The following is a 27,624-nucleotide window of genomic DNA, read 5'->3' as shown; positions in this document are numbered from 1 at the left end:
TGCCTTTAACCTGTCTACAGTCACTGTTTACTCTGGAGAAACAGATGGTGCTGGCAGAAGGGAAAAAGAAGGATTCAGTTGGAGAGGTCTAACGGTGCAAAGTCCCCACATTACTGCTACCTGTGTCCTTGAGCAGAAAAGAGAAGAGTGCTGAACAAAAGCCCCAGCTCAGCTGGGATGTTCCTGTTGGAGATGTCCCTCTATAGGTGCTTCGTGTGAGTTACCTGCTCTGGTTTCACAGGTGAATAAACAAACTCAGTGTGGGATTCACTGACGTTGACTTCCAGCAATGACATCCTCATTTTGGAAGAAATGTTCACCTGGGATTTAGCGTGGGATTTCAAGGCAGTTGGGGTTGCACTTCTGTGAGGGTCAAACTTCTGTGGGTGAACCTTGGAGGTGAGGGTGCCAGTCCTTTCACTGTGTGACTGTGAACTTCATCAGTGTGTAAACATTTGGAGATAACCCTGCCAGGAAGTGCTGGATTAAACTGTGGCATCGTTAGCAACAAGAAAGCAAGACCAGACCTAAACGTGGCTCTGCTGGGTAAGGCAGGAAGAGAGCATCTCTAAGATACTATCAAAAAGAAAGTGGTCCAGTGCTAGTTCATGCATCTTATTCATTAGTGTTGCAGTGTGGCTGTTGGCAGATAATTAGGTTGTTATTTCTAATGCTGAAAAGTGTCCCATGTTCTCACCTGCCTTTGATGGCTTCTCCCATTTTACAGGTAGTGCAGAAACGATTTCTAAAGTGACTTTCAAGATCCTGGTCAATAGCTGCATTTATTCATAAAGCTCGTGTGGAGCTGTGGTTCTACCCCAGGGAGCTCCGTGGTGTAGAAGCAATGCCCAAAATGAGTCTCAGAACCAAATGAGGAAGAGGCTTTGCACCACCCGCAGCGTTCACATCTGCTCAAGGTTGAAGCTTTGTAAAGAGTCGATCAGAAAACCGCAGGTGAGCTCAGAGCAAGAATTGGGCTTGATGGGGATGTGCTCGGTAAGAGAACCCAAACAATCAGCACGGCTACAACCGGGGAGGTGTTTGCCAAGGGCTGGCGCCAGGCGGGGGAATTAAAGGCCGTGTCGGTGTTGCCTCTGTCCCAGCGCCGCAGGGATTCGTGGGGAATCTGGGGGCTCTGTCCCTGCGGGGAGCAGTGCGGGGACCCCCCCGCTGCTGCGCGACGAGGTGAGGCGGGGCCGCGCAGCGGGCAGGGGAAATATTGAAAATAATAACATTATATATATATATATCAACCCAAAACAAACAAAGAAAAACAAAACAAAAATACCACACCCCAAAAAGCGGCTTAGGGGGGGTGGGCGGGCAGGATGCGGCTGCCCGGGTGGGAAACCTCCCCTTCCCCGGGGCGGAGCGGGGCCTCCCTCCCTTCCTCCTCCTTCTATCCCTCCCTCCCACCTCCCTCTCTACCTCCCTCCTTCCCTCGCTGCTGCCGCCGGAGCGGAACCGAAAGCGAAGGCGGCTCCGGGGGCCGGGGAAGCTCCGGGGGCCGTTCCCTCCCACCGGCGGAGCGGCGCGACCCGCCAGGTACCGGGGGGGTTGCGGGGGCTGCGGGGGGCGGGCGGGAGGGCCCGGCCGGGGGATGCGGAGACAAAGGCGCCCGAAGGGACCCGCGGCGGGCGTGGGCGCCCGGGCCGGGCCGGGCAGGGCAGGGGATGCCCTGACAGCACAAAACGGCTTCTCCTTCCCACGGGGCTTTCCCGCCGGGCTCGCAGCCGGTCCGGGCAGGGGTTGTGGCCGTGGGGGACACACCGGGGCTGTCATTTCTCCATCCCGCTTCGGGGAGTTGCACCGCGGCCAGCCCGGGCCCGGCAAACATCTATCCCGCTCCCGCCCGGCGGGTACCGGTGGTACCGGGTGGGCCGGCAGTGTTCGGGCTGGGGGATGTGACAGGGCGGGGATGTCCCCGTGGGGCTCCCACGCTTGGGGAGGCGGGAGCCTGGAGCAGGGGAGGGGGGGGGGGGGGGGGAACGGACAGGCCGTGGAGTTGGGAAAAGGAGGATTTTGAAGGTTGAGTGGCTGGGAGAAGATGGAGGGGATGGAGCTGGGGGAGCAGCTGCGTGCAGGGGACAGGTCTCATGAGGAGAAGCCTCATGGTTGGGTGGCTGCAAGTGACCAAGTGTTGTTGGGAGGTGGGATTCAGCCCTTCGGCCACGTGTGCAGCGTGGAGCACCTGGAGGGAGCATGGACAGTAAGGACCAAAAGCAGCAGTGGGGTGACCATGGAGCTGTAGGCTGACCTGTGGGTGCTACAGGAGCAGAAACCATCCCTGGGAACGAGGCCAGATTATTTGTCCTTGGGGCAGGGGCTTTGTGGTGGCAGGGAGCAGCCAGAATTGCCTTCATGGTCTGTGACTTGAGAGGCAGCTCCTCCTCTCCCAGGGGAAGGAGCTCCAGCCCTCTCCTGGCCTCTCCTCATGACCACTTTGGTTTGGGAAAAACAGCAAAAAAACCAGAGCTCCCAGCCCTGAGAGCACTGCCAGGGGTGTCTGACCCACCAGCGCCGTGCTGGGCAAGGCAGCTGTTATCAGATTGGGGAGGTAATTTGGAGGAGGATTTGCTTCCAGCTCATCCCTAATGTCTTTTAAGTGGTGTTCACGAAGTGCAGAGCTGCTCTTCTTCCCTCTTGCGTGGGCATAGTGGGCTGGAGCTGGTGTTTGCAGGAGAGCCACTTGGCAGGGCTGGATGAGGCAGTGGTGCTCAGAGCTCATCCTGGCCTGTGCTCAGTGCTTACACACTTGGTTTGAGATGCTCTTCAAATGGTGCTTGAGGACTATTAAGTGTTATCACCAAGATTATAAAAAAATCTTGTTAAAGATGGTTTTGAATTCCTATTGAAGCCTGCTAGTGGATTTGGTGCCACCAGCCTAGCTTTGCATTTTTTTCCTCCAATTTCTTCTACTCTATGTTGGATGGAGGATCTTCCATTCAGGCCCAGGGACCCTGTGTAGGTGGGGATTGTTTCCAATTTCTTTTTATTTTGGGTGTTCTCTGACTTCCAGAGAAGCTGCTGGGATATTTTTTTTTTTTTTCCATTAGAAGTCAGGCAGGGATGCATTTGGTCTTTTTATACTACAGTGACTGGTATATTTCTGGCAAGGTTTGCCCTCACCCGTAGGAAGGGAAACGGTGCCCCCGTTGCTGCAGATGACACTGCTCTTGGCACTGCCACTTCCACCTCTGACAGTGACCAGAGAAAGCAAAATAGCCACTGGGCTCTGCCCAGCAAGACCCTATCTCTGCCCTGCCTCCTGGCCCCAGTTAACTTTTAACCTCAGACCTTCGGTGGTGGCAGGAGGAGGTGCCAGTAAAATCAGCCTCAGTGGGGGTGGTTTGTGTTCAGTTTTGCTATGAACAGCTTTTTTTTGCAGTGCCTGAGCTGCAATGGAAAGGTGGATGGAGGTGTTGATGCCACCAAGACTTACTCCTTTGGGAGGGTCTGACCTGGACTCTGTTTGACTTTGCTGGAGGGAAGGGGGAGGGAAAGGGGAGTGGGTGGAAGTGGGGGGGATCCGGAGTTACCACCCCACCCCATTTCCTGGGTAGACAAACAGCTCCAGGAAGGGAAGCACAGGTTGATGGGTCCATATTCTCTTATTTCAAACCTGTGCAACCAGCACTGCCTGCAAGGTGTCATCCCCTGCACCCCCCAAAACTCTGTGTCCCCATCTGGAGGTGGCCTCATCCCAGCAGGGACCAGGCACTGACAGCAGAGCTGGGGCGGGGGGGCAGGAGGTGGCTGTAAAAATCTCTTCACCCTCGTGGGGGGTGATTTCACTCCTGTTTGTTTCCTCTTAAGCCACGTGGACTCTGAGTGAGGGGGGAAAGCTGCTGCCAGGGTTTCACAGACCTCTTTTCATTTTAATATCCCTCTCCTTGCTGAATTAGATGCGAGACTGATTGCTTCGATAATCCTGCCGCAGCCTCTATGGGTTATACATGGACTGCAGCCAAAAGCTGTGCCAATAAATCATTCCTATACACCAGGCTGTTATATTTCCTGAGGATTTTGTGGGCATGTGCAGCTTGCTTTTACATAAGGATCTGCTGGAGTTCAGACCAGAGTGTGCCACTTTTTCTCAGGCAAGGACCTGGGTGGATCAGTGAAGCCGAAGCCCCTGGGCTTGCATTGCACTTTTTTAGGTTTATTCCCCCAGTTTCACTAATTTAATGTTGCCTCTGGGTGGGAATGCTGTTGTTCTCCTTCTCCTCAGCCTTCCTGTGTGTTTTTAAGGAGAACTGGTTGTGTTATCATTAGCAGTTGTCTCATGTCCTGCAGGGCTGTGTTCAGCAGCGGGATCCCACTTTTGGGTTTCTCTTGGAAGGTATCTCACAGGGCAGTTTTTGCAAAACCCCACACTTAGTCCCTTTACAAAGGGAAAAAAACTCCAGTTTTCCACCCTCACTGATGTCACAGTGGTGTTTGGGTGACTTTTAGCCTGTTTAGAGAATACAGGGAAGCCCGCTCAAATTAATCAGTCTTGATATGTTTATTCTGCTCAAGCCAATTAACTCCAGCCAGCCAGGGCATGCTCAGCTCTCGTGTGGCAGAAACCTCATAACTCAATTTTCCTTTAGCCCGACAAAGTTTAGGATCCACCCTTGGAAATTTGGATTCTGGAGGCAGCAGAGGATGAGACTGGGACCGGTGCTGTGGCCGGTGATGTTCCTGGGGTGGCTTCATCCCTAGATGATGTTCCTGGGGTGGCTCCATCCCTGGATGATGTTCCTGGGGTGGCTTCATCCCAGGACCACTGCTATGAGCTGCCTTTTTTGGTACAGCTGCAGTGCACAGGGAGGGTGGAGGGCATGGCATTCAGGATCAACCCTGGCTTTGAGGGATTGCTATTTATATGTGCCCACTGGCAGGGTGCCCAAAGCAAGCCAGGAAAATGGCAACTGGCCTCAAGATGCCCCCCTGCATGTTCAGGATGGGTAGGGGGGTGGGGGCTGCCTGTTTGTTTTAGTCCATTTTAGGAGTGCATGAAAACACGTGCTGGTGCCTTGGCCACCAGCAGCACTGGGGAGGTGAAATTTTGCAGCCACAATGCAGAGCTCTGGCTTGGCTTGGCCTGGCTGGTGGCTTCTGGCTCTTTTGCCCAGCAAATCCTCAACTGGGAGTGGATTCAGCCCCATAAATGTGGCGTTTCTGAAATAGTTTGTCCTTGTTGCTGTTCGTCAGCTTATTTATAGCCTTCACATCCCCTGTGTCTCTCTGCTTCGAAGCAGCAAGCGGCACAGGGTCAGCTTTAGCTCCAGGATCATCTCACTTGGGGAAGAAAGCTCCATTTTATAGGTTGGTGTTGAAAACAGGAATTATGCCACTGTAGAGCCTTGAGAAAGGGGGAGGCAATTTGATTTCTCTGCTTGACTTGCAATTTCTGCGGGGCTGATTCAGAGAGGTTGTGCTGTGGGTGCATCACAGAAACTTCAATGAGTGCAGCTAATTTTAACTGGGCACCTCAGCGAGGTGTGGGAACCCATCAGAAAAATGCCTCAGACTTTGTTCCTGCTTCTGGGCTGGTTTTCACAGGATTTTTTCGCTTGTTTTTCGTTTGCCTCTGTGGCAACTTGTTAACCTAGAAATTTAAACCAGCACCAGCATGAGGGCTGGGAAGAGTGATGGTTTACAACCAGCCAACCATCCAACTGCTCCGGGGCACCCAGTGTGTGTCAACTAACAGTTTTATCTTTTAAAATAATTATTTAATTATTTGATTTTAAAAAAGGAATATTCTTTGTTGCTAACAGAATTGTTTTCTCATTTATCCCAAGGCTCAGGAGTCTGACTTTTGCACAGAAGGCTGTAAGGAACACAGGGGAAGGCAGAAGACTGGCAATGATGAGCTGTGGGAGGAGGCAGTGAGCTGGTGGGGCTGATCCTACACCTCTGCTTGGTAAGCAGATCCCACAAACTGCTTCATTTTGGAGGTGTTTGGCAGATATCTGCCTGCTCCAGCACTGGGACCAAGCAATAGGGAACTGAATGGTGTTTATGCCAACATAGTGCAGGGCCTGATCCTGCCCCTGTAAAATAACCCTTTTTGGGATATTTCTGTAGAAATTTTTTAATTCCCTGGAGTGTTTTAAGTAAAGGGGGTGGCAGGTGTACAGCTCTGGTGCCATCCTTCACCCCCACTCCGGGTTGTACCATCCCCCTTGGGGTGAAGAAATTCCATCTGCAGACCATGGGGGGCACATCCCCCTGCCCGGGACAGCCCGGCTCAACCCCCTGTCTTTGCAGGAACATCTCCCCGTCTCAACGTGGCCGGGATGAGGCTGTGGGTCACGCCATGCCATCATGCATCCCCGGCAGCTCGCCCGCCCCGTGGCCCCTCTGTCGCGATAGAAGCTGCGGCCGCCGAGCACCCGGGGAGCCGCGGGTCCTCCCCCCGCCGCTGAGCCCCCGCCTCCCCGCCATGGCCTCGCTCATCGTGGTGACCGAGTACGACGCGACGGGGAGCGCGGGCGAGGAGGAGATGAACGCACCCGGCGAGGAAGGGTTTGGGGACGGCCGGGAACCGAGGGCGAAGCTGCATTTCTCGGGACGAAAGCTCTCCCTGCAGGAGCGGCCGCAGCCGCCCCGCTCGCCCGGGGACGGCACCACCGAGCGCTTCATTTATCCCTCCCTCCCCTACTCCCCGGTCACCTCCCCGCACTCCTCCCCGCGGCTGCCGAGGCGGCCGACGGTGGAGTCGAACCGCGTGTCCATCACGGGGCTCCAGGTGAGGGGGGTTTCTTGCTACCCGTTTACCTGGTTTGGTTTCCATCCCGCTGGTGGGAGGTGCTGAGATGTCCTGCTCCATCCTTGTTCCTGGGGACAGCCCTCGGGGACGTGGGGACCAGCAGCTTGGTGAATTTCTTGCCTTTTGTAGAAGCTGCCAGCTCTCGTGGTGGCATTTCAGGAAGCCGGCAGCGTGCCACAGTTTTCTTTTCTTCTCCCTTAAAAACAATAAAATATAAAATATGGGCTGCTTTGCCCATTAGAAATAAAATCACTCCGAGCTAGGTTGCTGGTGTTAAACCTCTCCTGGGGCTCTCCTGGCTGCAGATCCCCATGGCTGCCTGCCTGTTGTGCTCTCTCATTCCATCTGAGTGGTCAATTATTGCCTGCCCAGTCATTAGCATTTACAATTAGTTGTTTCCAAAGATGCTGATGTGTGGCTGAGCTGCCCAGGCCCAGCAGAGCCCAACAGGGAGGGAGTTGGCAGAGGAATTTTTGCTGGAGATTGAAGAGATTGGGGAGGGACTTTTTATAAGGGCAGGCAGTGATAGGACAAGGGGGAATGGTTTTAAGCTGGAAGAGGGGAGATCTAGGTTGGCCATTAGGAAGAGATTCTTCTCTGTGAGGGTGCTGAGCCCCTGGCCCAGGTTTCCCAGAGAAGCTGTGGCTGCCCCATCCCTGGCAGTGTCTCAGGTCAGGTTGGATGGGGCTTGGAGCAACCTGGGCTGTGGGAGGTGTCCCTGACCATGCCACAGGGTTGGAACTGGGTGATCTTTAAGGTCCCTTGCAACCCAACCCATTCTGTGAGATGAGATTGCTAAAAGGAGGAGGAGAGCAAATGCAAAGGGTTTGGTGGCTCAGACCTGTCCCCTCTTTCCCTACAGGACTGTGTGCAGCTCAACCAGTACAAGCTGAAGGATGAGATTGGGAAGGTGAATATTGGCCAGGTTTGGGTGGGACAGGAGGGATTCACAGTGGGAAGAGGCTGGGATGCCCATTTGCCATTGAGCTGCTGGGATGGCAGTTCCAGCAGCTCCACACAGCAATTCACCCATCTCCTTGCTATTCCTTTTCTGGGTGATGCCAAATGAATGCTATTTTTCTTATAAAATTAGTACTAATTTCCCCCCATTCTCCATCCCACAAAATGGGACATTTGGAGCTTTTTGTTGCTGGGGATGAGATACCAGGCCCTATACCCTGCTACCCCCAGCATCACTCATTACCTCCATGATCCTGGTGGGCCTGGGTCTGCAGAGGAACCTGAAGCTCAGTTTGGTCCTGTGGGGTTTTTTTGTTGTTTTTTTTTTTTTTTCTGGACTGTCCCTAAGTGGTCCCTGTGGCTCTGCTCCTCTCCAGGGTTCCTACGGGGTGGTGAAACTGGCCTACAATGAGGATGATAACACCTACTATGTGAGTAGTGCCATGTCCCCAGAGCCTCCAGTGGGGAGAGTGGGATGGAGGATGGAGACAGAGCCCCTCTGCTGACTTCCATGACAGTTCCATCCTGCCAGCCCCAAATCCCACGTTTCTTTTCCTCCTTCAGGCAATGAAAGTTCTCTCCAAAAAGAAACTGATGAGGCAGGCAGGCTTCCCCCGTAAGTGACACAGAAGCTTTAGGGTGGGAGTTGATTCTCTTGGGTGGGAGATGATGCTCTGGGTGGGAGATGATTCTCTTGGGTGGGAGATGATTCTCTTGGGTGGGAGCTGATGAGCTGGGTGGGAGATGATGAGCTGGGTGGGAGATGATGAGCTGGGTGGGAGATGATCTGAGGGCTCATTCCTAACTGGACCCCTCCTCTTTACCCTTCCCATAGGTCGCCCACCACCCCGTGGGGCCAAAGCTGCCTCTGAGGGCTGCCTGCAGCCCAAAGGGCCCATTGAACAGGTCTACCAGGAGATTGCCATCCTGAAGAAGCTGGACCACCCCAATGTGGTGAAGCTGGTGGAGGTGAGCACCAGTCAGCCCCTTCCCAAAGCGCACCCTGAGGGTGAAGAAGCCTGGGTGTGTGGGGATGGGCTTGGGTGGAGAGGAGTGACCACAGATGGACTGGAATGGTCATAGCAGGTCCTGCAAAGTCATCTTTTCCCTGGTTTAAAATGTTTTTTTTCCACTCCTTCATCCCAAAAGAGTTTTTTTTTCTTCCTGCCCGGAAAGAAAAATGCAGGGAATGTTTCTTCTTTGGAGGAAACAAGTACTGAGATGGGTTTGGGGGAGGATCTGGTGTTTCTGTGGGTTTTGCAGTGCAGTGGCCCTTCCTTCCACCTACTGACTGCGTGGAACAGCCCCAAAATAAAGGATTAAGGATGTGCTGGCAGGAGTTTATTTGGCTCATGAGTCAAACAATGCTTCCTGCATGTTTTAAATATTTACTTCCTCAAAGTGCAACTGTCTCTTTGTCCTCTTCCCTCACCCCCTGTGGGCAGCAGCTGGTGCAGAACTGAGATGGCTGCTCAATAAAACAATCCCAGGGTTTAATTTGCAAGTTCTTTTGGTGCTGTTTAATTTCCTTTCTCCTTCTTTCAACAGGTCCTGGATGACCCCAGCGAGGATCACCTGTACATGGGTAACTGCTCACTGCCCTTTAACATTCATGGGGGGCTGGGGGATGTCAGGGGCAAAGGATTCTCCCCATGTTTTGGGGCATCTGTATGTGAGGTTGGGTCTCTCCTCCAGAGTGTGTATGGCCTGGATGTGCTGGAGGAGCAGATCTTCAGCCTGGGTTCAGAAAGCAGAGAGGGGTGTTTTATAGTGCTTTATAGGCTTTAATCCTACATCAGGATGTGCTTTGCCAGGAGTGGCACCAGTGGTTTTGTGTTAAGTGTTTTTGTTCTCAGCTCTGAAGCTGGGCTGCTAGCAAGTGGCTTTGTTTCTTTGACCTTGCATGAGTGAAACATCACTTTTTTTGTTTTAAAAAAAATACATTGGTTTTAGAATCCTTGTCATTAAAACAGTTGCTTTTGTGCTGAGACTGCTTGCAGGAGCTCTAACCTGTAAGTGATCTGTAATCACCTTCTCTTTTTGTGTTTCAGTGTTTGAGCTGGTGAAGCAAGGGTGAGTATTGGATTCCAGATGTAAATCCATTAAGACATGAAGGTGAGATGGTTTGTGGCACAGCTCAGCTGCTTGAGGAGGGTGTGGGATGTTCATGGTGGGTTGGGTGGCATCTCCCCAACCCAGTAATAGTTGTGTACACCCTCTGTGTGCCTGTGTTTGGGGTGTGGGCTGTCACTGCCTGGTGGCAAAGCCCTCAAGGCCTGTTTTGGTGACTCCAGATGTGGAGTGAACTCCATTTTTTGTTGTCTTCACAGCCCTGTGATGGAAATCCCAACCCTGAAACCTCTCAGTGAGGACCAGGCTCGGTTCTACTTCCAGGATCTGATCAAGGGCATTGAGTACTGTGAGTCTGATGGGATTTCTTATTTTGATTTTTTTTTTTTTTCTAAACACCTGGGGCTGGACTTCCTGCTGGTGTATGGTGCTGCTTCAGGCAGCTCATGCTACAGCACAGGGGTTTTCGAAGCTGGTGCTGGTCGTAGTGTTGACAGAAAGGGTAACAGACTTGGAGGGGCTTCATGGCTCCTTTGTTGCTGCTGACTCTCTTGTTTTCCATTTGGCTGCAGTGCACTATCAAAAAATAATCCATCGGGACATCAAACCTTCCAACCTCCTCGTTGGGGAAGATGGGCACGTCAAGATTGCTGACTTTGGAGTGAGCAATGAGTTCAAGGGAGCTGATGCCCTCTTAACCAACACAGTGGGCACCCCTGCCTTCATGGCCCCGGAGACACTCTCAGAAACCAGGAAAATCTTCTCTGGAAAGGTGTTTAACAGTGATCTGAGAGGTTTGGGGATTAATCTTCCTTGCAGATCTAACTGTGCTTTCTTTGCTCTGCAGGCATTGGATGTCTGGGCCATGGGGATCACCCTCTACTGCTTTGTGTTTGGGCAGGTAAAGAGATGGATTTTTCAGTGGTCTGGGGGGTTGGTGTGTGTCTCCCACGTGCCAGGTATGCAATGGGATTTGTACCCTGCAGCCCTGCTTGAGGAGTCCAGGAGTGCTGAGGGGAGACAGGGATGTGTGAGTGGAAAGGGGAAACCTCTGCCACTCTCTCTGTGGATGCAGCCAAAAGTACTGTGTTTCTCTTTCCCAGGGAAAAAAAAACATCTATGCCAGCCAGATTTTTTAGGAAAGGAGCTGTTGTAGTAATTTGGTCATTTTTAGTAAAACATTATTTGCATTGTGTTTAAAAGAAGACGTTTCCCTCTAAGTGGCTCCTTGGTCTCCTTCAAACCTAACAAGATCTCGACGCCTGACGGCTCCCTCCCTGCTGCTTCTTGAGAGGTTGTTGCTTTTCTGATTGCTCTTTCTCCTCGTGGCAGTGCCCTTTTATGGATGAAAGGATCCTGAGTTTACACAATAAAATCAAGACCCAAACACTGGAGTTCCCAGATCAGTGAGTACACAAAAAAATCCCACCAACCCCAACCAGACCCTCAGTCCTTATTTCAGAGCTCCTTTGCTGTTTCTCAGGCACTGCCTGGGTGGGACTGGTCCTGCTCTGCTGAGGTTTTGCAAAACCCAGGCTCTGAACCCTTCTTTTGGCCCTCAGCCCCAGACAACTTCCTTTGCATTAAAAGTGAAGGCAAAGTCTCTTGGTTTGCAGCTGCTGAAGGAATGATTGAAGCTGCAGAGCTTTTGAGGGAAAGGATTAACCTCTGCCATTGCTGCCTGCTGGGTTTTAGCCAGGGTGGAGTTGGTGTCAGGCTCCCCCAGCTCTGTACATGTGGGACCATGCTTCAAATTGACCAAAAAGGGGTATTTTGCTTCCCTGGGAGATTTTGGGAGAACAGGCTGCACAGCAGCTGGGTGCATGACTACCCAGAGCTGCCTCCCTGCCAGGACTGGGGTCCAGTTCCCCCCTTCCCACTCTGGCTGGCACTGGGTGAGGAAGGGAAGCAGCATCCATCCCCTTCCCCATCTCCTCCTTCTCCTCTCTATTCCCCAGGCCAGAAGTTACAGACTTCTTGAAGGATTTGATCACACGGATGCTGGATAAAAACCCTGAATCTAGGATTTCTGTCGCAGAAATCAAGGTACTGACTCAACCCCCTGGTGCTGGCTGTGGCCTTTCACTTCTGTTTGTTTCTTCTTGCTTTCCTTTTGGTTTTTTTGGGAGTCAGTTTGATCGTGCCAGGCTAGGTCCTCCCCTGTGCCCAGGGCCCCTGGGCAGGTAAGTCCCAGCTCCTTCCCCTGCTCTGGGACCCGCTCAGCTTTGGGGCCTTTGGTGCCTACAGAAGTCACAGGCAAAAGGAAATCCCCTGAGCACAGTATTTCCTCTGCTACCAGGAAAGTACTGTGCAACAGCCTTTCGTAGGAGATTTCTGGTCCTCTGCCCCTGCGAGAGCCTGGAAGGGGCAAGAAGCTGAGAAAATGGAGACTAAGGTAGGGGGGAAGGATTGTGGGGGAATTGCTGAACCATTTTGTGCTCCTTCTGCAGCCACCCAAGATGCCAGGTGTGTGGGCAAGGAGAAGGAGGAGGTTTCTGCCTCGTGTAGTGGATTAATTTAGGTCCAAGACCAGGGCTTGGTGGGTCTCCCCATCACTCCTGCTCATATGTATGGTCTGGAATAAAGCACTCCTGCCTCTAGGTGCTGTCTCATCCGTAAGACGACTGTGAAAATATCTTTTTCCCTAAAACCCACTGAGATACCCATGCTGTAGGTCACCAAGGTGATGGCTTGGTGTCATAGTTGAGGTCTGTGCTGGCTCTGGATGAGCCACACCAGGACATTTTCTGCTCTGGGGTGACCTGCTGCTGTGGTGAGCTGGCTCGCAGAGCTGCACATCTCTCCCCTGCTCCCTGGTCTTTCAGGAGCACTTAGGGGCCATAGCTTGGGCAAGGAGATGCGTTTGCCAGGCTCGTGTTCTTTGGGTTACAAAAAAGAGGAAATCACTCCTGACAGGCTGTGTTATTAATTGAAGTTGCACCCTTGGGTCACCAAGAACGGAGCGGAGCTGCTGCCCACGGAGGATGAGAACTGCACCCTCATCGAGGTGACAGAGGAGGAGGTGGAGAATTCAGTCAAGCACATCCCCAGCCTGGCCACAGTGGTGAGTAGGAGGGATGCCATGGCCTGTGGCTGCACTCCCAGGTCAGTCCTGAGCAGCTGGAGGTTGCTGCTGAAGGGCAAAAGTGCTGGGCAGGGTTACAGCAAAGATTTTCCCTCTCTTGGAAACCAGCACAGCAGGGTGAGGTCTCAGCATCTTGCTGAGGGAGCCATCAGTGTGTTCCTGGTCTCCACGCTCGAGCTGGCTGCTTAAATATCACTGTGTTTGCACAGGGTGAAAGAGCCTCTGGTCCAGGACCTGCCCACATTAGGAGTGGATGTTCTGTCAGGCAGGAGGTCCTGCCCTGCTCTGCCTGTTTGGCCCTAGGGGCTACTGGAGCTTCCCAGGAGGGAGATTTTTCTGGGCCACAGTATCTGCCAGCCCCCACCTAGAGCTATTCTTGGTGAATTTATCTCCTCTCTTTTCAAGCTCATATTTTTATTCCTTGCAACCTGCTGCGTGGTGAGAACCACAGTGTAACCCTGCCCTGTGTGGAAAGTGAAATCCTTTTGGATTTGAACCTAATGATGTCTTTGGGTTCCTTCTAGTCCTTATTCTAGGAGAAACAACTCCAAACAACACCAAATGCAGTTCCCTGGCATGGCATTATCTGCCTGTAGACACCCAGGCTGTGATTTTTTTAAATATAGGTCTCCCTTTGAAGCATTTTTTCCACTTCGTGGCTTCGCCCACATCTGGCTCCGTTTCTGGAGCTCTCTCCCCCACTTCATTCACTGCCCTGCAGCAGTCTCTGCAACTGCAGATGTTAATATGCAAATGTGCCTTGTGCTGAAGAAGCAGATCTTGCTCTGAAGAGATCACCATCAATGAGGGGTTTTTCCCCGTTCTCCTGTTTGGAGCTGACTTTCTGTGATGCAGCAGAGGATGGCTCAGTGCTCCCAGCCCTGAAAATCCAGATGTGTTCAGCCCAGCTGAGGGCAAGTGAGCTTTTGCTGCTACTCTTGCCTCTTAAATAAGGCACTGCCTCTAGGCAGATCTTGTATTTCCCCATTTGCATTTGTTCTTCAGAATTACCCTCTGGGGCCTGGTCTCTCTGAATCCAACTGCAGGTATGAAGACTCAAGTCCCAAATTCCCATGGTTTGACTCTCACATAAAATGCCTTCCCCCAGGGGAGTCTCTGGGTGTGTCAGACACGTAAGGCTCTTGGTGCACATGGTGAGCAGATAAATAATCACAGAGGGATAAGAAACAATATCTAATGAAGCCAGGGGTTCCCAGGGTTGGACACACGTGCTGAGGCAGGGTCCAGTGCTGCTCATGTTGTTCTCTGCTCCCACCAGGAAATTAAGTTGTGGGATGTCTGGGAAGAACCTCCACACTTGCTCAGTTCCCAGCAGCCTCCACTTGCAGCTGATGCTTTGTGTTTTGCAGACAAACGGCCAAATTTTCAGCTTGGTGTTAGTAAACTTTCAGGCAAAATTGTGCTGGTTCCTTCTTTCCCCTCTTCCTTTCCAATGAATTCTTCTGCCAGGTAATTGCATGGAAGTGGGAATTTTTAGGGATGTAGTTATCAGTAAAACCTACTTCTGGGGGTGGGGGAGGTGAAGATCTTCCCAGACTTGGCCTTGCTCTCCTTTCCAGTCATTCAACCCCAGTGAGGCTTTCATCAGCTTGTTCAGTTCTTGCATTGTGGGTTTCAGAGGAGAGTACAGCCCCTGCATTAAGTAGCTGGAGACCTGTAAACCAGCTTCCTTCTGGTTGTTTTGGCTTTGGTTGGTTGGTTTTTTGTTTGGTTGTTTGTTTTAAAGAGACCTTTGGCTCCTTTTCACTGCTTCTCTTCATTACTTGAGCATGAGGATTGGATCTTCCTGTTGCTCTTGGGAATTAAAGGTGCTCTGATGAACTCCAATCTGGTCTTGCAGATCCTGGTTAAAACAATGATCCGGAAGAGATCCTTTGGGAATCCCTTTGAAGGGAGCAGGAGGGAGGAGCGGTCGCTGTCTGCCCCTGGGAATCTGCTGCCGTAAGTGTCAGCACCTCGGCCTGAAGAGGCATTTGCAGCTTGTCTGAGAATGCCTGCAAAGCACAGGAGGAGAATTTGAGGGGTTTTCTTTCCCATGGGGCCATGACTGGGATGCTGACACACCCCCTGTCAGACCCATGGGATGATTTTTGGGATGTGCTGTACCCTGCCCCTCTGATGGGCTGGAAAGCAACTTTTCCTGGCACTTCCAGTCTGTTGCAGGGGAGCTGGACACACACACATGGACTCAAAGTCCCAAAGGTCCTGTGTAAGGAAGGGGCAGGCCCTGGTGTCTCATTGTCTGCCTCGTCCTTTTCTGATGTGCTCAGCACCTTTTTTATTTCCCTTTAAAACAGGAAACAAGGCAGTGAAGATAATCTGAAATGCAACGATTTGCCTAACGTGGGAGAGGAGGAACTGATCTCATGAACATCAACTTTATGGTTCTGTTGAGCTACTCAGTCCAGGGCACGTTATCAAAGTGTGCAGCTGAGGATGGGTGACATCAACAGAGCCTACACCAAACACAGCATGACGTGGCACTCTCTCAGTATAATGCTGGATGCAGAGCTTACACAGCAGCATGTTTTAAGACATCCAACTACTTGCCATAAACATTGAACATCTCTGGTCACTCAGACCATTGACTTCCCGTGGGAAAGGTGCTGGCTCATAGCAGAGAGGTGAGCAGTTGAGCAGTGACAAGTGCTTTGCAAAAAAAAAAAAAAAAAAAAAAAAGAACAGACAAAAAAACACTCAAACAAAAATGCATTTGGAACTGCTTTTACCTGGTTTTGATGCCAAATAATTTCCGGGGACCAACACAGGGGTGTTGGGTGCCTGTCGTGGAGTTGGTGAGCACATGCAGAAGGGTGAAGGTGACAGTAAAACCCCGTGTGTGCACTTTGGAGAGTCCACCACCCACTGGAAATGTTGCATCTGTTTCTCGTCGTTCTGATTTGGTTTTAACTGACACCTTTTTATCTGCATGGGAACAAAGCAAAAAGCCACCTTTTCAGCTTTTTAAAGAATGCCTACCTTTGTGAGCCAAGTTGTACTCAACAGCATCTTCTGGACATACAGAAAGTGAGGTTAATTACCTTCTGGGGTAATTAACACCTTTCCTAGGGTCTTGGTGTGAGGAGGGCTTGGTAAGCTGAATATTCAGTGCATGAAAGGATAAGGTATTTAAGGGCTTAAGTTCAGTCTGAACTATTTTTGCTGCAGACACAGGAGTGGAAGGTGGTGTTTAGCTGAACTTGTTTTGAATAGCAGAGGAAGCACTAACAACAGTTTGTTTCTAAATCTTTTACTTGATCTAGGTAGATATATTATGAAATATAAAATTCAGGGTAAAATCCTTCACTTCCATGTACATTACATGGTTTACTACAATTAAAATAATACAACTTATGCTATTTTATAAGTATAGATTTAGGGCTTGCTTAGAACTTAAGATCTTAGGGAAATACTTAGATTAGCTAGTAATTTTCAAAGAAACTTTTGTTTTCCAAACTCTTAATTTGGATCTTGGGGCCAATGCTATGTATTTTTTGCAAGTTTCATTACCAGTAATTTGTGAATGCCTGTGGATCAGAGGCTTGTTAGTAAATTAAGTGTATACTTACTTCATGGATTGTTTCTTAAGAAGAGCTCTTTCACCTTCAGTCAGATTACTCTGATTATTTCGTGGTGCTTGTAAAAAAATAATAATCTATTGTGTGGTGGGAGAGACTCTGACACCCAAACTCACTTCCCCAAGTTCTCTGTGCTCAGTCACAGCTGGAGAATGGCAAAATGTGAGTGAGCTGGAGAAGAGTCAGGGTTTGCTTGGGGAAAGGGGTCATGGTAAGTACAGTTATTTTGAGGACTGAGGGATAGGAGGGAAGGTCTGACTTCTCTTCTCAGTCTGATGTGCTTGTGTGACCTTGAATAAGGCATTTAACATGGTGGTGTCCAGGACCTGAATGTCCCAGGCATGTAAGGGATTGCTAAGGCATAATTCTTTGCCCTGAGAAGGAAGGCACTAGGAGAGAGCTGAATATTTTGGTTAATGGTAAGAACTCTGCCTGCCAACCTTGGCCTTGGGTGCTCTGCCTTTGGGAAGTGTCTGTCCCCTTGTCTTCCTTGATCTTGGGCACTGCAAACAGCAGAGAGCTGAGGTCCTTGGCCCTGCTGCAGTCAGAGCTGGTGAGGAAGGGGCTTTGTTAAAGCCAGCACAGCGTTAACAAGCATGCAGGTGCCTACACAACCTGTCCCTTACATCCTTTTGGTCACTTGAAGCAATGCTCCCCCTAAATCACAATTTATTCCCATAACATTGTGCTGCTGGCCCCTCCTCAAAGCCACGGATGATGGTTCCTGGGTTTGGGGCAGTACTATGGAGTCTGGAGCCATAAGACATGCACTGTTTTCCTCCCATTTTAGTCCAAGGCTATGCCAAAGCCCTGCAGCTTCAGCTACGGGGAAAACCAAGCAGGGAACTCGGGTGCCAGCACTACTGCAGCTGCCTGCTCCCCTTTGCCCAACAGGACTGTGTGTGCAAGCAGGCAGCTTGGTTCTCTAACCTTGTAAATGGACTTGTTCTGCCAAAAAGGAAAAAAAAAAAAAAAAAAAAGGGGGGGATCTGATTATTTATTGCTGGTGAATAGTAATGTGCGTGGTGTGTTTTGTTCAAGGTGAGTTGTAGTGATGCTCTGTGCTGTGTATCTCGGGTTTGTGGTTTGTCTGCTGCCTAGTGAGACAGTTTACATTTACCAAACAGGTTTGCCAGGTGCACGTGCAGCTTCTAAACAGAACAAGCTGTGCCAGCTCCTCAGTGCTCAGCCACAGAGTCACTGGGCCCCAGATAATACCTTAGATCAGTGTCTTACGGCTCACAGGGTCTTGGTTTGGAAGCATCCTGAAGCTCAGCACTTCCCCAAGGTGCTCTGCAGAACGATTGTCTCTTAGTGCCAGCCCTGCTAAGGCTGCAGCCAAATGGAACATTTCTGAAAGAAACTCAATGTAGATTTATTTTTTTTTTCCTGGTGATCAGTTCTGTTGAAAACACAAAGCGTGGCTGTATGAGGAAGATCTATCTAACTGCATGCCCTGCTAGAGAAGCTGTACTGTATATATCACTGCTCAGTTCCCTAGCTGCTGTTCCTTAGTAGTAGTGCTTGCTCTCTGATAGTGAAGTAAACATTTTGCTTGTGCCTTGGAACTGGGCTGTAGCTTGATTTCCCCAGCTCCCTTCCTTTCAAGCAAGCCCAGTGCTGACTGTAGGCTTAATGCTGGGTACTAAGCCTTTTTGGCTCTGAAAGCACACAGGAAAGTGCTAAGGGGAAACCAGGTCTCTTGTCTTGGGTAGTTTTTCTTGGTGGTCCCCTCCTACCTATCAGGCAATCAATCTGTTTCTTTTCTAAGGTCTTGAACTATTGCTGATTTTTATACTGTTTGTTTAATGACCGAGGCTTGTGTTTCATTCCTACCCCTTTATTATGCATTTAACTTTATCAGGTGTATCAAGTTTAAATACTATGTATTTACCACTTTTAAATTATATTACCTAAGGATTAAAAAAAAACAACAACAAATCAAGAAACCCTTGTGTTTTTCCACACAGCTGCTCAAGCTTCTCTGTACAAGTTGAAATAAATGACATGCAACCAAAGCCAGAGTTAGTTGATCAAGTGGAACTGTTACCCTGTTGGACTGGTCTGTACCAAACTGTAAGAGTTTTGCTGGCAGGGGAGTCTGAAAGCACCTTCCTGGTGCTGACTGGCAGTGACTCTGGGTCTCTGCCATTCCTGGGGACCTTGGGCTAGGATGAGGTCACAGTGCCTGTAGCCACTGCCTACAGAGCCACCTGCATGCACAGGCTGGAGCACTGGACTCTTGGGAAGACACTGCCTGACAGCTCTCCAGGAACAGTTGTGTAAAATGAAGACAGTTCACTGCCTCTATCCTTCACAGGCCCTAGGGAAAAATAAAGCAAAACCCAGATTGTAGGACTCCATGAAGGCTGACAGTGATACTTTATTAAAAAGAAAGTAAATTTTATAGTAACATAAAAATCAGACCAAACTGAAACCATTAAGGCATCTACCATAGCACAATGGAACCAGACACTGGTTTGTCTCAGTCTATGGCCACTGGAGCTTGGCCATAGTAAATAGCTGCTGTAAATTGGCTGCCTAAATAGTAGGCACAGGCTCAGCTAAACATCACAATCCATCAGGGCAAGAAAAATGATTGACAAAATCAAAGAGTTGCTCTGCCAGGGTCAGGCAACACCTGGCAGGGGCCATGTTCACTGTAAGGAAGAATCTGTGCTTGTCACCCTGTAAGCACAGGGAAAGGAGGGCTGCCAAAACATGAGTGTTGGAGCAGTCCCTGGCCCAGGCTTACACCATGCAGGGGCCTGGCATAAAAGCACAACTGTTCCTGTGTGCTTAGTGCAAATAATCTGGAAAGAGAGCAGACAAGGAACAGACCCAGTTCTCTTAGGGGTTGGCTCCAGCCTACCAAAGAGTAATGAAGAAAGTCCCTTTCTCAGGTTTGTTCCCTCTTTTCTTCCAACGAAGAGGGGATGGGTCTCATGGCAGGGTCAGTGTAATGTTCACAGCAGCAGTTGGTGCTGTGGCAGCAGGAGGTCAGGAGTTTGTTCCATACGTCTCATTGGCTCCCTGCAAGAATCAGAGATTACAGTTCTCTGCCAGGAAACTCTTCTTTCTTCCCCTTCCTCTCACATAAAACCCTCTGCACAGACAAACTACCCTCCACTACTCAGACTTTACATTTCCAGTGCCACAAGGTGTTTTGATTCAGAAATCCACCTTCTGCAGCAACACTTCCCAGCAAGCATGGGGCTGCAGGGCTGAGCCTCTCAGCACCAGTCAAGCAGCCCCACTGAACCCTTCTCCCAGCCAAACAGATTATATGGAACCTGAAGGGAGGCACAGCTGCAGCTGTCACCACACTGGGCTCTGAAAACACCATCCCTTTGAATGAGTTTGTTCACAGCAAGAGCCTCCAAAAGCCAAGAAGGGAGCATATGATGGGGACAAAGCTGTTGTCTGCAGCTCTCAGAAGGCAACTGCCAAGGACTGCAACCCAAAAAAGAGGTGCAGTGGGAGCATTACAAGTTCTTGAATATACATTTCCCTCTCCAAGAGCGGTTGCCCAGGAAACACATTTGCTTCTAGTGCTCCTTTCTGCAACAGCTTTGAGGTAAAAATTAGCTTCCTCAACAAAGACACAGTTTTTCAGAGCTGTGGTTCAAAATCCCTATTTGATGTAGGCTGTCTACATCCTGTTTCAGAATCTCTCCAGAATCAGAGGAGGAAGCAACTTTGCCTCCACTCTGCCTTCATGATGCTTACCAGTTCACAATCCTCCACATACTTGTACTTCTTCTCCCGATAGTAGTATTTCTTCTTCATGCAGTACAGCACAACAATGTCACACAGCACTGTTGCCTAGTGGAGATTGAAAGAGTGTAAGACAATGCTCCTCAGAACTAAGGCTCTAATCCAGAACCAAGTCCAAGTGCAGACAGCACTTACCACACCAAACAGCGCTGTGCCTGAGCCGATGGTAATCATGGTAGGAATTATATCAAATTTTCCTGCCTAGAAGACAGTAACAAGGGTGAACATGTTTTTCAGCATCTCTGACAGCCCTCACCACAAGAACTCCAGAAATGAAGGCACCCTACCTTTCCAAACACTATGATATCAAAGCGGATGCCATAAGCTTTGAAAAGTGTCCGTGACTCAGTGCCACTGCTATCCTTGTAGTATTTTGCAAACCTGGAGAAAATACAGGTTAGCTGGAAATTCTGAGGTTGCTTGTGTGATCATGCAACATCCAGGTGTGTCCCCCATCCCAAAGGGATGGGCTGAACATTGGTACTTCCAGAGACAAGCCTCAAACAATAGAGATTTCATGCATAAAAGAGAAAAGCCCAGAACGGGTGAATTTAAGCACAAGCAAAATCAGGAAACTTCAAAAAGCACTGGAAGGTGACAAAGGTAGTTTTAGCAGAGGAGGAGAAAGATGGGCAGGAAGAAATTCATCTGCACGTAAAAATCAGCCTCCTCAGTGAACCAGGAGGCTGCAGGAGTGCAGGCAGCCAGGAGAGGGCAGGGCCGGGAGCAGGCAGGGAGGGAGGCGGCACACAAAGGTTGCTCCTTGTCCCGCATAAAGTGACTGGCAGGCAAAAAGAGGTAAGAACAAATAAACGAGATCAGACTTACTCTGTCACATGGTTGACAAAGCCAGGAAGAAGCAGATAAGAGAAGAAGAAGGATTGGTAAGGGACTGCACCATGGTCTGGAATTAGCTGGAGCACTTCAGAACTTTCACACCAGCTGGGGTGTGATACCCTCCATCCAGTCTCACCTGACACCCCAGCACCTCCCAAGCACACACTTGTGCTGCCTGCACGACAGCAGCTTCTCAGTGAATTCATTCAAGTTCCACCAAAAGAGATTCTCTGCACTAAAAGTTCATGATTCTAGAAATAAACATAGCCCTGAGCTGTGTTTCCTCAGCGTCTGGATGCAACCAGCTGCCCAGCTCTGAGCTGTTGGACCTATCTGTACCAGCCAGAGTGTGACAGAGCCACTTTCTGCAGGTTCTTTCCTCATGCACAGAAAAGGAAGTGCTGCATATCCCACTCCCACATCCCAGCCCCCTCAAATACTGCCCCATGAGGATACCCTGAAACATTCCATTCTCACAATGCCACCCCAGGGGAGGCTGGCCCAAAACAGTCACCTAAATCCTGCTGCAAATATGACTCAGACACTTTGACACCATCAGTGGAGCTTTCACAGACCTCCCCCCCCTGCTGTGGTTTGTGCATAGTGAGGATCCCAGCTGCTCTGTGTTTTACAGCATCAGAGAAACCCTCCCAAGTTCTACAGCACCACTGAAAGTCCAAGGACCATGCAAGAGCTGCCAGAGGAGGACTCTGGACAGCCTGTAACACTGTGTAACACTGTGCCAGGGGCAGACTGAGCAGCAGGGACACCAGGTGCCCTCTGTAGCCACATTACCTGAAGTTGTAGCCAGGTGAGACAGTGTGGGCAGAGTCCTTGTTGTCCAGGCGACGGAAGGAGTAGCGGGGCACGCAGTGGGAAGCAGCTCTGTCAAGGTCACAGTTCCAGTTGATCTGCAGTGCCATGACTCCACCCTGCCGAGGGGGGGAGAGGAGAAGGTGAGCAGCTCAAATTCCCTGCCAGGCTCTCACTCTGCTGACCCTGATTTACTGGCCCTTGTCCCAGTCTCAGTCCAACACTCTTTCCCCTTGCTACAGAAGGGCCTTGGACATAACCCCAACCAAACAAGCCAAGGCCAGATATTTCTTAAGTAGAATGAAAGAGTCAGTTCTACACAGCAGCTCTCCATTCTCCAGCTATACTGTGTCCTGTAGCTCAGGCCACGAGGTAAAGGGGGACAACAACCTACAGCTCCTCTTCTACACAGCTGAAGCCCAAAAAAAGGGTCTGTCAAATACCTCCACAGCCATTTCCTGGAAGTTCTGTCCTGCAGCTTCAACTATTTTCCCTAAACGAAAGATGGGGCAGAAGGGATCTGTGTGGGAGTCATAGATGCAGTTCTTGAGGTAGGTAGAGTTGATAGTGGGGAGGATGTTTCTCCTACAGGGGAACAGAAAGAGAAGATTGGTTGCATGTTTTGCCACTCCTCCATATCACCTTTATATCCAAGAGAGCAGCCAGTACAATGCCCCACACAATATTTACTTGCTGAAGTTGAACTTGGGGTACCAAATGTTGTTCTTCACCAGAATGGTAAAGTTCTCAGCTTCTCGTAGGAATGCTGGCCTACAAAACAATAGGAAAAGTAATTAAATTTCACTTACATTTTCACAAACAAGACTCTGAAGGGACCTTGGTGATCCTCTCTCCAGCTTTTCCCAGTAGTACCTCACAGGGAGAAACATCAGCTGCATAATGGTGGCCTGGTCCCAGGAGGGCCACTGCCACTACTCCAGTGGGAAACCAAAGCACTCACTTGGGTATCTGATGGTCATCCTCCACAGGGCACCATGCAAAGACCTGACAGGTACTAATGCTGCTGTTGTATGGTACACACTTCCCAGTCTGGATGCCTGGAAAGACATGTGAATGGAAGTACCACCAAGGAAAAATAGGGAGGCAGTATTTGCCCTATGACATCTCCTTGCTCCGTAAGGTGAAAGCCATCTGAAGTGCAGGTACCAAGACCCCCACTGTCTTCCATTGCAATTTGTAATGCAATTTCAAAGAAAGAAGCATCAGATCCTTTTTTCTGAGCAGAATCCTCATCTACATGAAATATTGCTTCATAGACTCAAGGTCTTGAAAAAGCCCTCACAGTATCTGCTAACCTACCAATGCACACATCTTCCCAGCATCCACCCAACAGAGTCTAAGCCCATCTACTGTTCCCCAGAAGAAAAATCTGAGCTTTCCTTTCAGCTCTCTTAGGTGCAAGAGAATGAAAACAAGGAGACTGCAGTGAAATGCTGCTTCCTGCACAGGAGGGAAGGCACAGCACAGATTTATCACAACACAGACTAAAAGGAGGCCTTGCAGCAGACTTCTCACCACTGCTGTGGGTGCTGACATATCCTGGAACACAGCTGATGTTTTCCGTGCACTCTGTTTTATCATCTGGAAGCTGGAGAGGAACAATAATGACAATAAACTCTAAGAATTCTCTCCCTTGCACTTCCACCCACAAAAGGCAGGATTAAAGCAGATCCTGTACCTACCTCTGGGCAGTAGCCTTGAGTCTGGTTTGGTGTGACTATCACATTGGTCATGACAAACACAGTGTTCTCCTCCTGAACATGCAAAACATGAAGGAAATTTAGAAGTGGCAGAGCATCCAAAGTCCTGTCCCAAATGCCTTTGCTGACAGAGCCCAGGGCGCCCCACAGAGGGGACTTTGGACAGTGCTGCTGTAAGCACTGAAGGAGCAGATCCCCAGATGTACCTCCTGATGCCTCTGGCTTTAGGCAGAGGAAGGACTACTTCTGTCCTCCCTCTTGGAAGGACAAACTTTTCTGTCCTCACACTCAGTCCAAATTTCCTCATTCACATTATGAAAACAGAGATCATGCAGCTCCTTAGGGGAGTCCCAAGCAGAAGCAGAAATAAAGCTCCAGCTGCAAGTCTGAGCACAACTTTCCTCTTTTTGTTTTTGCAATAGACCTGTGAGAAATGACACCAGCCCTGGTTTGTTTCTCCAGGGAACACCACTTCCATTATTTTCAGATCTGTACAATTCGGGATCTGTTTGCTTCAGCTCCACTGATATGCAAATACTATCAATTCAGCCAAAATCTGGCCAAATCAGTCAGTTTTGTCTGCACCACATCTCATGCAGACAGGGTGACCCATGACTAGCAGCTTGGCCATGCCTGCCACCCCTGAAGGCTGCCACACTGCCCACACTGTGCAGATTCCCACAGACACAGTCAATCAGTAACTAAACCAATACCTCCTGTTTTGGATCAAGTGACTTGCAGGATGTTCCGGGGACTCCTGCCAACAAGTTAACTTTCAGTTCTTTGGTTCAGAAAGCCACAAGAAAAAGGACGTGGTTATTGTTGTAACTCTTTCTCATAGCCTGCAAAATTCTCCCTTTTAATACAAGCACACACAGACACAAGCTTTTCTTGGAACAAGTGGTTCAGGCACTCAGCATGATCTGAAACAAAGCAAAGCTGCTTTGTTTTCTCATATCAAGGCCATGCTGGAGCTGAAGCTGCTCCAGACCTCCATGGACTCTGGCAAAGCAGCAGCTATTAGTCAGAAAACCCTCTCCCTGCACCTAAAAACGATGGATACCTGAGGAGGGATTACATAGTCAGCTACATCCCAGATCCTGATTCCCAAGGCAGATGTGTTTGTCAGTGTTACTCCTTTCACCTTTGTGGTTACAGAACTGACCACAGAATCTGTTTCCTGGTAGCCCTTCTCCCTCAGAAACACCCAGCTGCAAGAAAGAAACAACAGACAAATACCAGTGGGAATTTTTTTTCTTTTTTTTTTTTTCCACGTGTCACCCGTCCATAGTTTCATAGTGCCTCTCTGCAAAAGGCTCACAGGACCAACAACCTCTTTGTGCTACTTCTTTTCACAGAGTGGTTCAGCAGGGTGCACCCATTGCTTTTATGACCCCCACCCTCGGGAGGGTCCCATCCGGCCTCCAGCCCTGCCATCCTCCTTACACAGACACCCGGTGAACCTGTCCCACCAGCAGATTGTCACCCCCGGGGCTTGTCACCCCCCCCCTCACCTCCCCGACAGAAAAAGGGGTCCTGGCAGCCCCTCCGACCCGGGGACTCCCAGCCAGGAGCTGCTCTCCCTGCTCCAGGGAGCCTCCCCGAGCCCCCCCCGCGGTCCCTACAGCAGCATCGGCGGCGGGGCCCGGGGCAGAGCCCGCCGGGGGGCGGACGGGAGCCCGGCAGTGTCCCCCTTCCCGCTCACCCGATCACGTAGGCGAGGATTAAGAGCTGCACGGTGCGGTTGATGAGCCCCACTTTGCGGCTGCGGATCAGGACGACGCGGGGAGTGCCATACTCGAAGACAAAGCTTTTGAGAAGCTCATAGGACGCCATAGCGGCGGCCTGGAGCTGTCAGACGGCGGGCAGCGGAGCCTTCACCCTCCGGGAAGCCGCTGTCACAGCCCCAGAGGAACCACAGCGCCCCGAGCAGCCCGGACAGCGATGCCGCAGCCCCGGGGCTTGTCCCGGGCCTCGGCACTCGATTGCCGGCCCAGTTTCGGGCTGCCTGCCAGCTGCCGGCCCGGCCAGAGGCCGAGGAGGAGGCAACAGCTGCCCCGGAGGTCCCGCCGCCTCCTCCCCGGTGGTTTTTGGCAGGGAAAAGGGGTTCACCGATGCCCTGGTGCTGCCCCGGGTACCTCGGGCATCCCGGTGCTGTGCGTGGGCTGGGAGGTGTGGGTGGTGGGGTCACCCACGAGAAGATGCTCTCACCTGAGCTGCTAGAACCTGGCTTTTGTTATTTTTTTTTTTTTTCCCATGCTAATCATTGTTAGCAAAGTTTATGGAGAGTTCTTCAGCTCCATATTGGCCAGGTATGAATCAGACATTACCTGGAAGTCTGCTGCTTGGTGCACACAAAGACAGATCCCAGGCAGGGGCCATTCTAACACCAAGACATCACCTGCAGCCAGCACAGGGCAAGCACCTGCCTGCAAAAAATAGCAGAAGCACATCTAAGGCTGTCACCTTCCCAACCACAAAGCACAAATGCTGTATTTATCCTCTTGCAGAATTTATCCCTATAAAAGCAGAGATCTCCACCACCTGATGCATCTTCCACCTGATGCTGAGCTGCCCGACACGGTGCTTGTTTTAGAAACATCACCATAACTCTGATAATTGCAGGTAAATTAGTAAAAAGAGATGAAGTGAGCTGACAAACTGGCAGTGGGAATTCCAGACAGTATGAAACTGTTAAAGACACTTTGACTCTCTGTTAAAGAGATCTTTGACATTAGATTAGTAAAACAGTACTACAAAAAAAAAAAAAAAAAAAAAAAAAAAAAAAAAAAAAAAAAAATCAAAACTGAAAGGTCCAAAAAGGGGCAGAGGATAAGAAAGAACATATATACAAATGTGAAAGGAGATTAAAATCATGGTCTGGAGGGAAGAGTCAGCATAATTATTTCCAAAAGTTGGTTGATGTGTCAAAATAAGAATGCATTAATGTCAACTGTAATATTTTCCCACTCTAGATATATAAGATGCTGCAATATGTTAATACAATTAATGCATATTAGAACTGAAGATAAAAATAATCTGCCAGTGATATATCTTAAAATACATCTTAAAATATATCTTAAAAGTGTAGAAGTGTTCTTCTAGATTAGCTTAGAAAGAACAAAGCTTAGTTGAAAGGAGTGCAGAATATACATGTTACAATCCTTCTCACCTGGTTTCTACAAAAATAGAACCTGTCCAAGTTTAACAAAAAGAAAGAACTGAAAAGGTGTTGGAACACAGATTCTTTTACCTTGAATTTGCTGCTCCTCATCTGAACTCTGGTCCTGTGCATCACAGCACAAAGCAACTTACACTGTGCCAAGTTCAGCAGGAGGAGGTGTAGGAGGTAAGGCCTGTTTGAAGCTAAGAGCAAACAGGAGGCCAAAGTCCAACATCAAAATTTCACTGAGTATGAATGAAATACCCAAAGATATTACACAAAGACTGTAAAAGTACTGTTCATTGTAACTCCTGAGTTGAAGCTAAAAGGAGTAACATAAAGAGAACAGCAAGGCTTTTCAGAAAATATTTTGTCTGTGTCCCTGAAATAATTTAAAATGTTTAATCTGAATGGGCCATGAGGTCCTCAACAAGAAGTTATGACACTACGTGCTCAGTGGCCTTTCTAGAGCCTCGTGATCCAGGGCTGCAGAAAGGTGCTGAGGCAAGAAATTTCTCAGGAAGTGATGTCTCGTTAGGACTTTTTTCTTTCAGGACTCATGCTTTGAGATGAGTGCTGGTCATCTCCTCACTCAGCTGGATTCTGGTATTCACCAGTGTAGAAACAGGAGGTCTGGAACCTTCACTGAAATGTGGTTGTAAGAATTCATCCCTGAGCCTACGTTTCCAAACCATGTGGAGAAACTCACAGAATGAAGCAAAGGCAGAAGCAAGCACTTTAGCTCAAGGTATTTGTTCCTCTATGATACACAGTTGACAACTGTGCCTCTCCAAAGACAGTATACAAAGACTCAGCTGTACTACAGAAGATTCTGG

The 27,624-nt window shown here is 49.8% G+C and overlaps 2 protein-coding genes across 6 annotated transcripts; one reads left to right on the top strand and one right to left on the bottom strand.

The window, feature by feature from the left end:
* Positions 1-548: 548 nt before the first annotated feature.
* CAMKK2 (calcium/calmodulin dependent protein kinase kinase 2) lies at positions 549-18,495 on the top strand. 5 transcript variants are annotated; one of them, XM_071763576.1, is made up of 18 exons: positions 1,382-1,545; positions 5,793-5,914; positions 6,262-6,742; positions 7,626-7,673; positions 8,101-8,154; positions 8,288-8,339; positions 8,559-8,692; positions 9,272-9,308; positions 9,775-9,796; positions 10,054-10,142; positions 10,366-10,565; positions 10,641-10,694; positions 11,126-11,199; positions 11,752-11,839; positions 12,093-12,188; positions 12,729-12,857; positions 14,740-14,840; positions 15,197-18,495. In XM_071763576.1, the coding sequence occupies exons 3-18, from the start codon at positions 6,311-6,313 to the stop codon at positions 15,267-15,269; spliced, it is 1,683 nt and encodes a 560-aa protein (XP_071619677.1). In that variant the 5' UTR covers positions 1,382-1,545; positions 5,793-5,914; positions 6,262-6,310; the 3' UTR covers positions 15,270-18,495. The 5 variants fall into 5 exon arrangements, 3 of the variants coding, with proteins under 3 accessions (XP_071619680.1, XP_071619678.1, XP_071619677.1); XR_011729762.1 differs by having other exon boundaries at positions 1,412-1,545; positions 12,710-12,857; positions 15,197-15,581; XM_071763579.1 differs by lacking the exons at positions 1,382-1,545; positions 12,093-12,188 and adding an exon at positions 549-954.
* Positions 18,496-18,827: 332 nt separating this feature from the next.
* Positions 18,828-25,574, bottom strand: P2RX4 (purinergic receptor P2X 4). Its single transcript, XM_071763580.1, has 12 exons — positions 25,331-25,574; positions 24,689-24,836; positions 23,608-23,679; positions 23,441-23,513; positions 22,866-22,962; positions 22,595-22,675; positions 22,348-22,489; positions 21,887-22,023; positions 20,542-20,635; positions 20,390-20,455; positions 20,207-20,302; positions 18,828-19,510 (listed from the first exon to the last, which is right to left on the bottom strand). Exons 1-12 carry the CDS (start codon positions 25,459-25,461, stop codon positions 19,478-19,480), a joined length of 1,170 nt encoding a protein of 389 aa, XP_071619681.1. The 5' UTR covers positions 25,462-25,574; the 3' UTR covers positions 18,828-19,477.
* Positions 25,575-27,624: the final 2,050 nt, after the last annotated feature.

Source organism: Heliangelus exortis, chromosome 19 (genome assembly GCF_036169615.1).
Source record: "Heliangelus exortis chromosome 19, bHelExo1.hap1, whole genome shotgun sequence".
Lineage (NCBI taxonomy): Eukaryota > Metazoa > Chordata > Aves > Apodiformes > Trochilidae > Heliangelus > Heliangelus exortis.
Note: the sequence above shows the minus strand (reverse complement) of the source record. Positions and strands in the feature narration are given on the sequence as shown.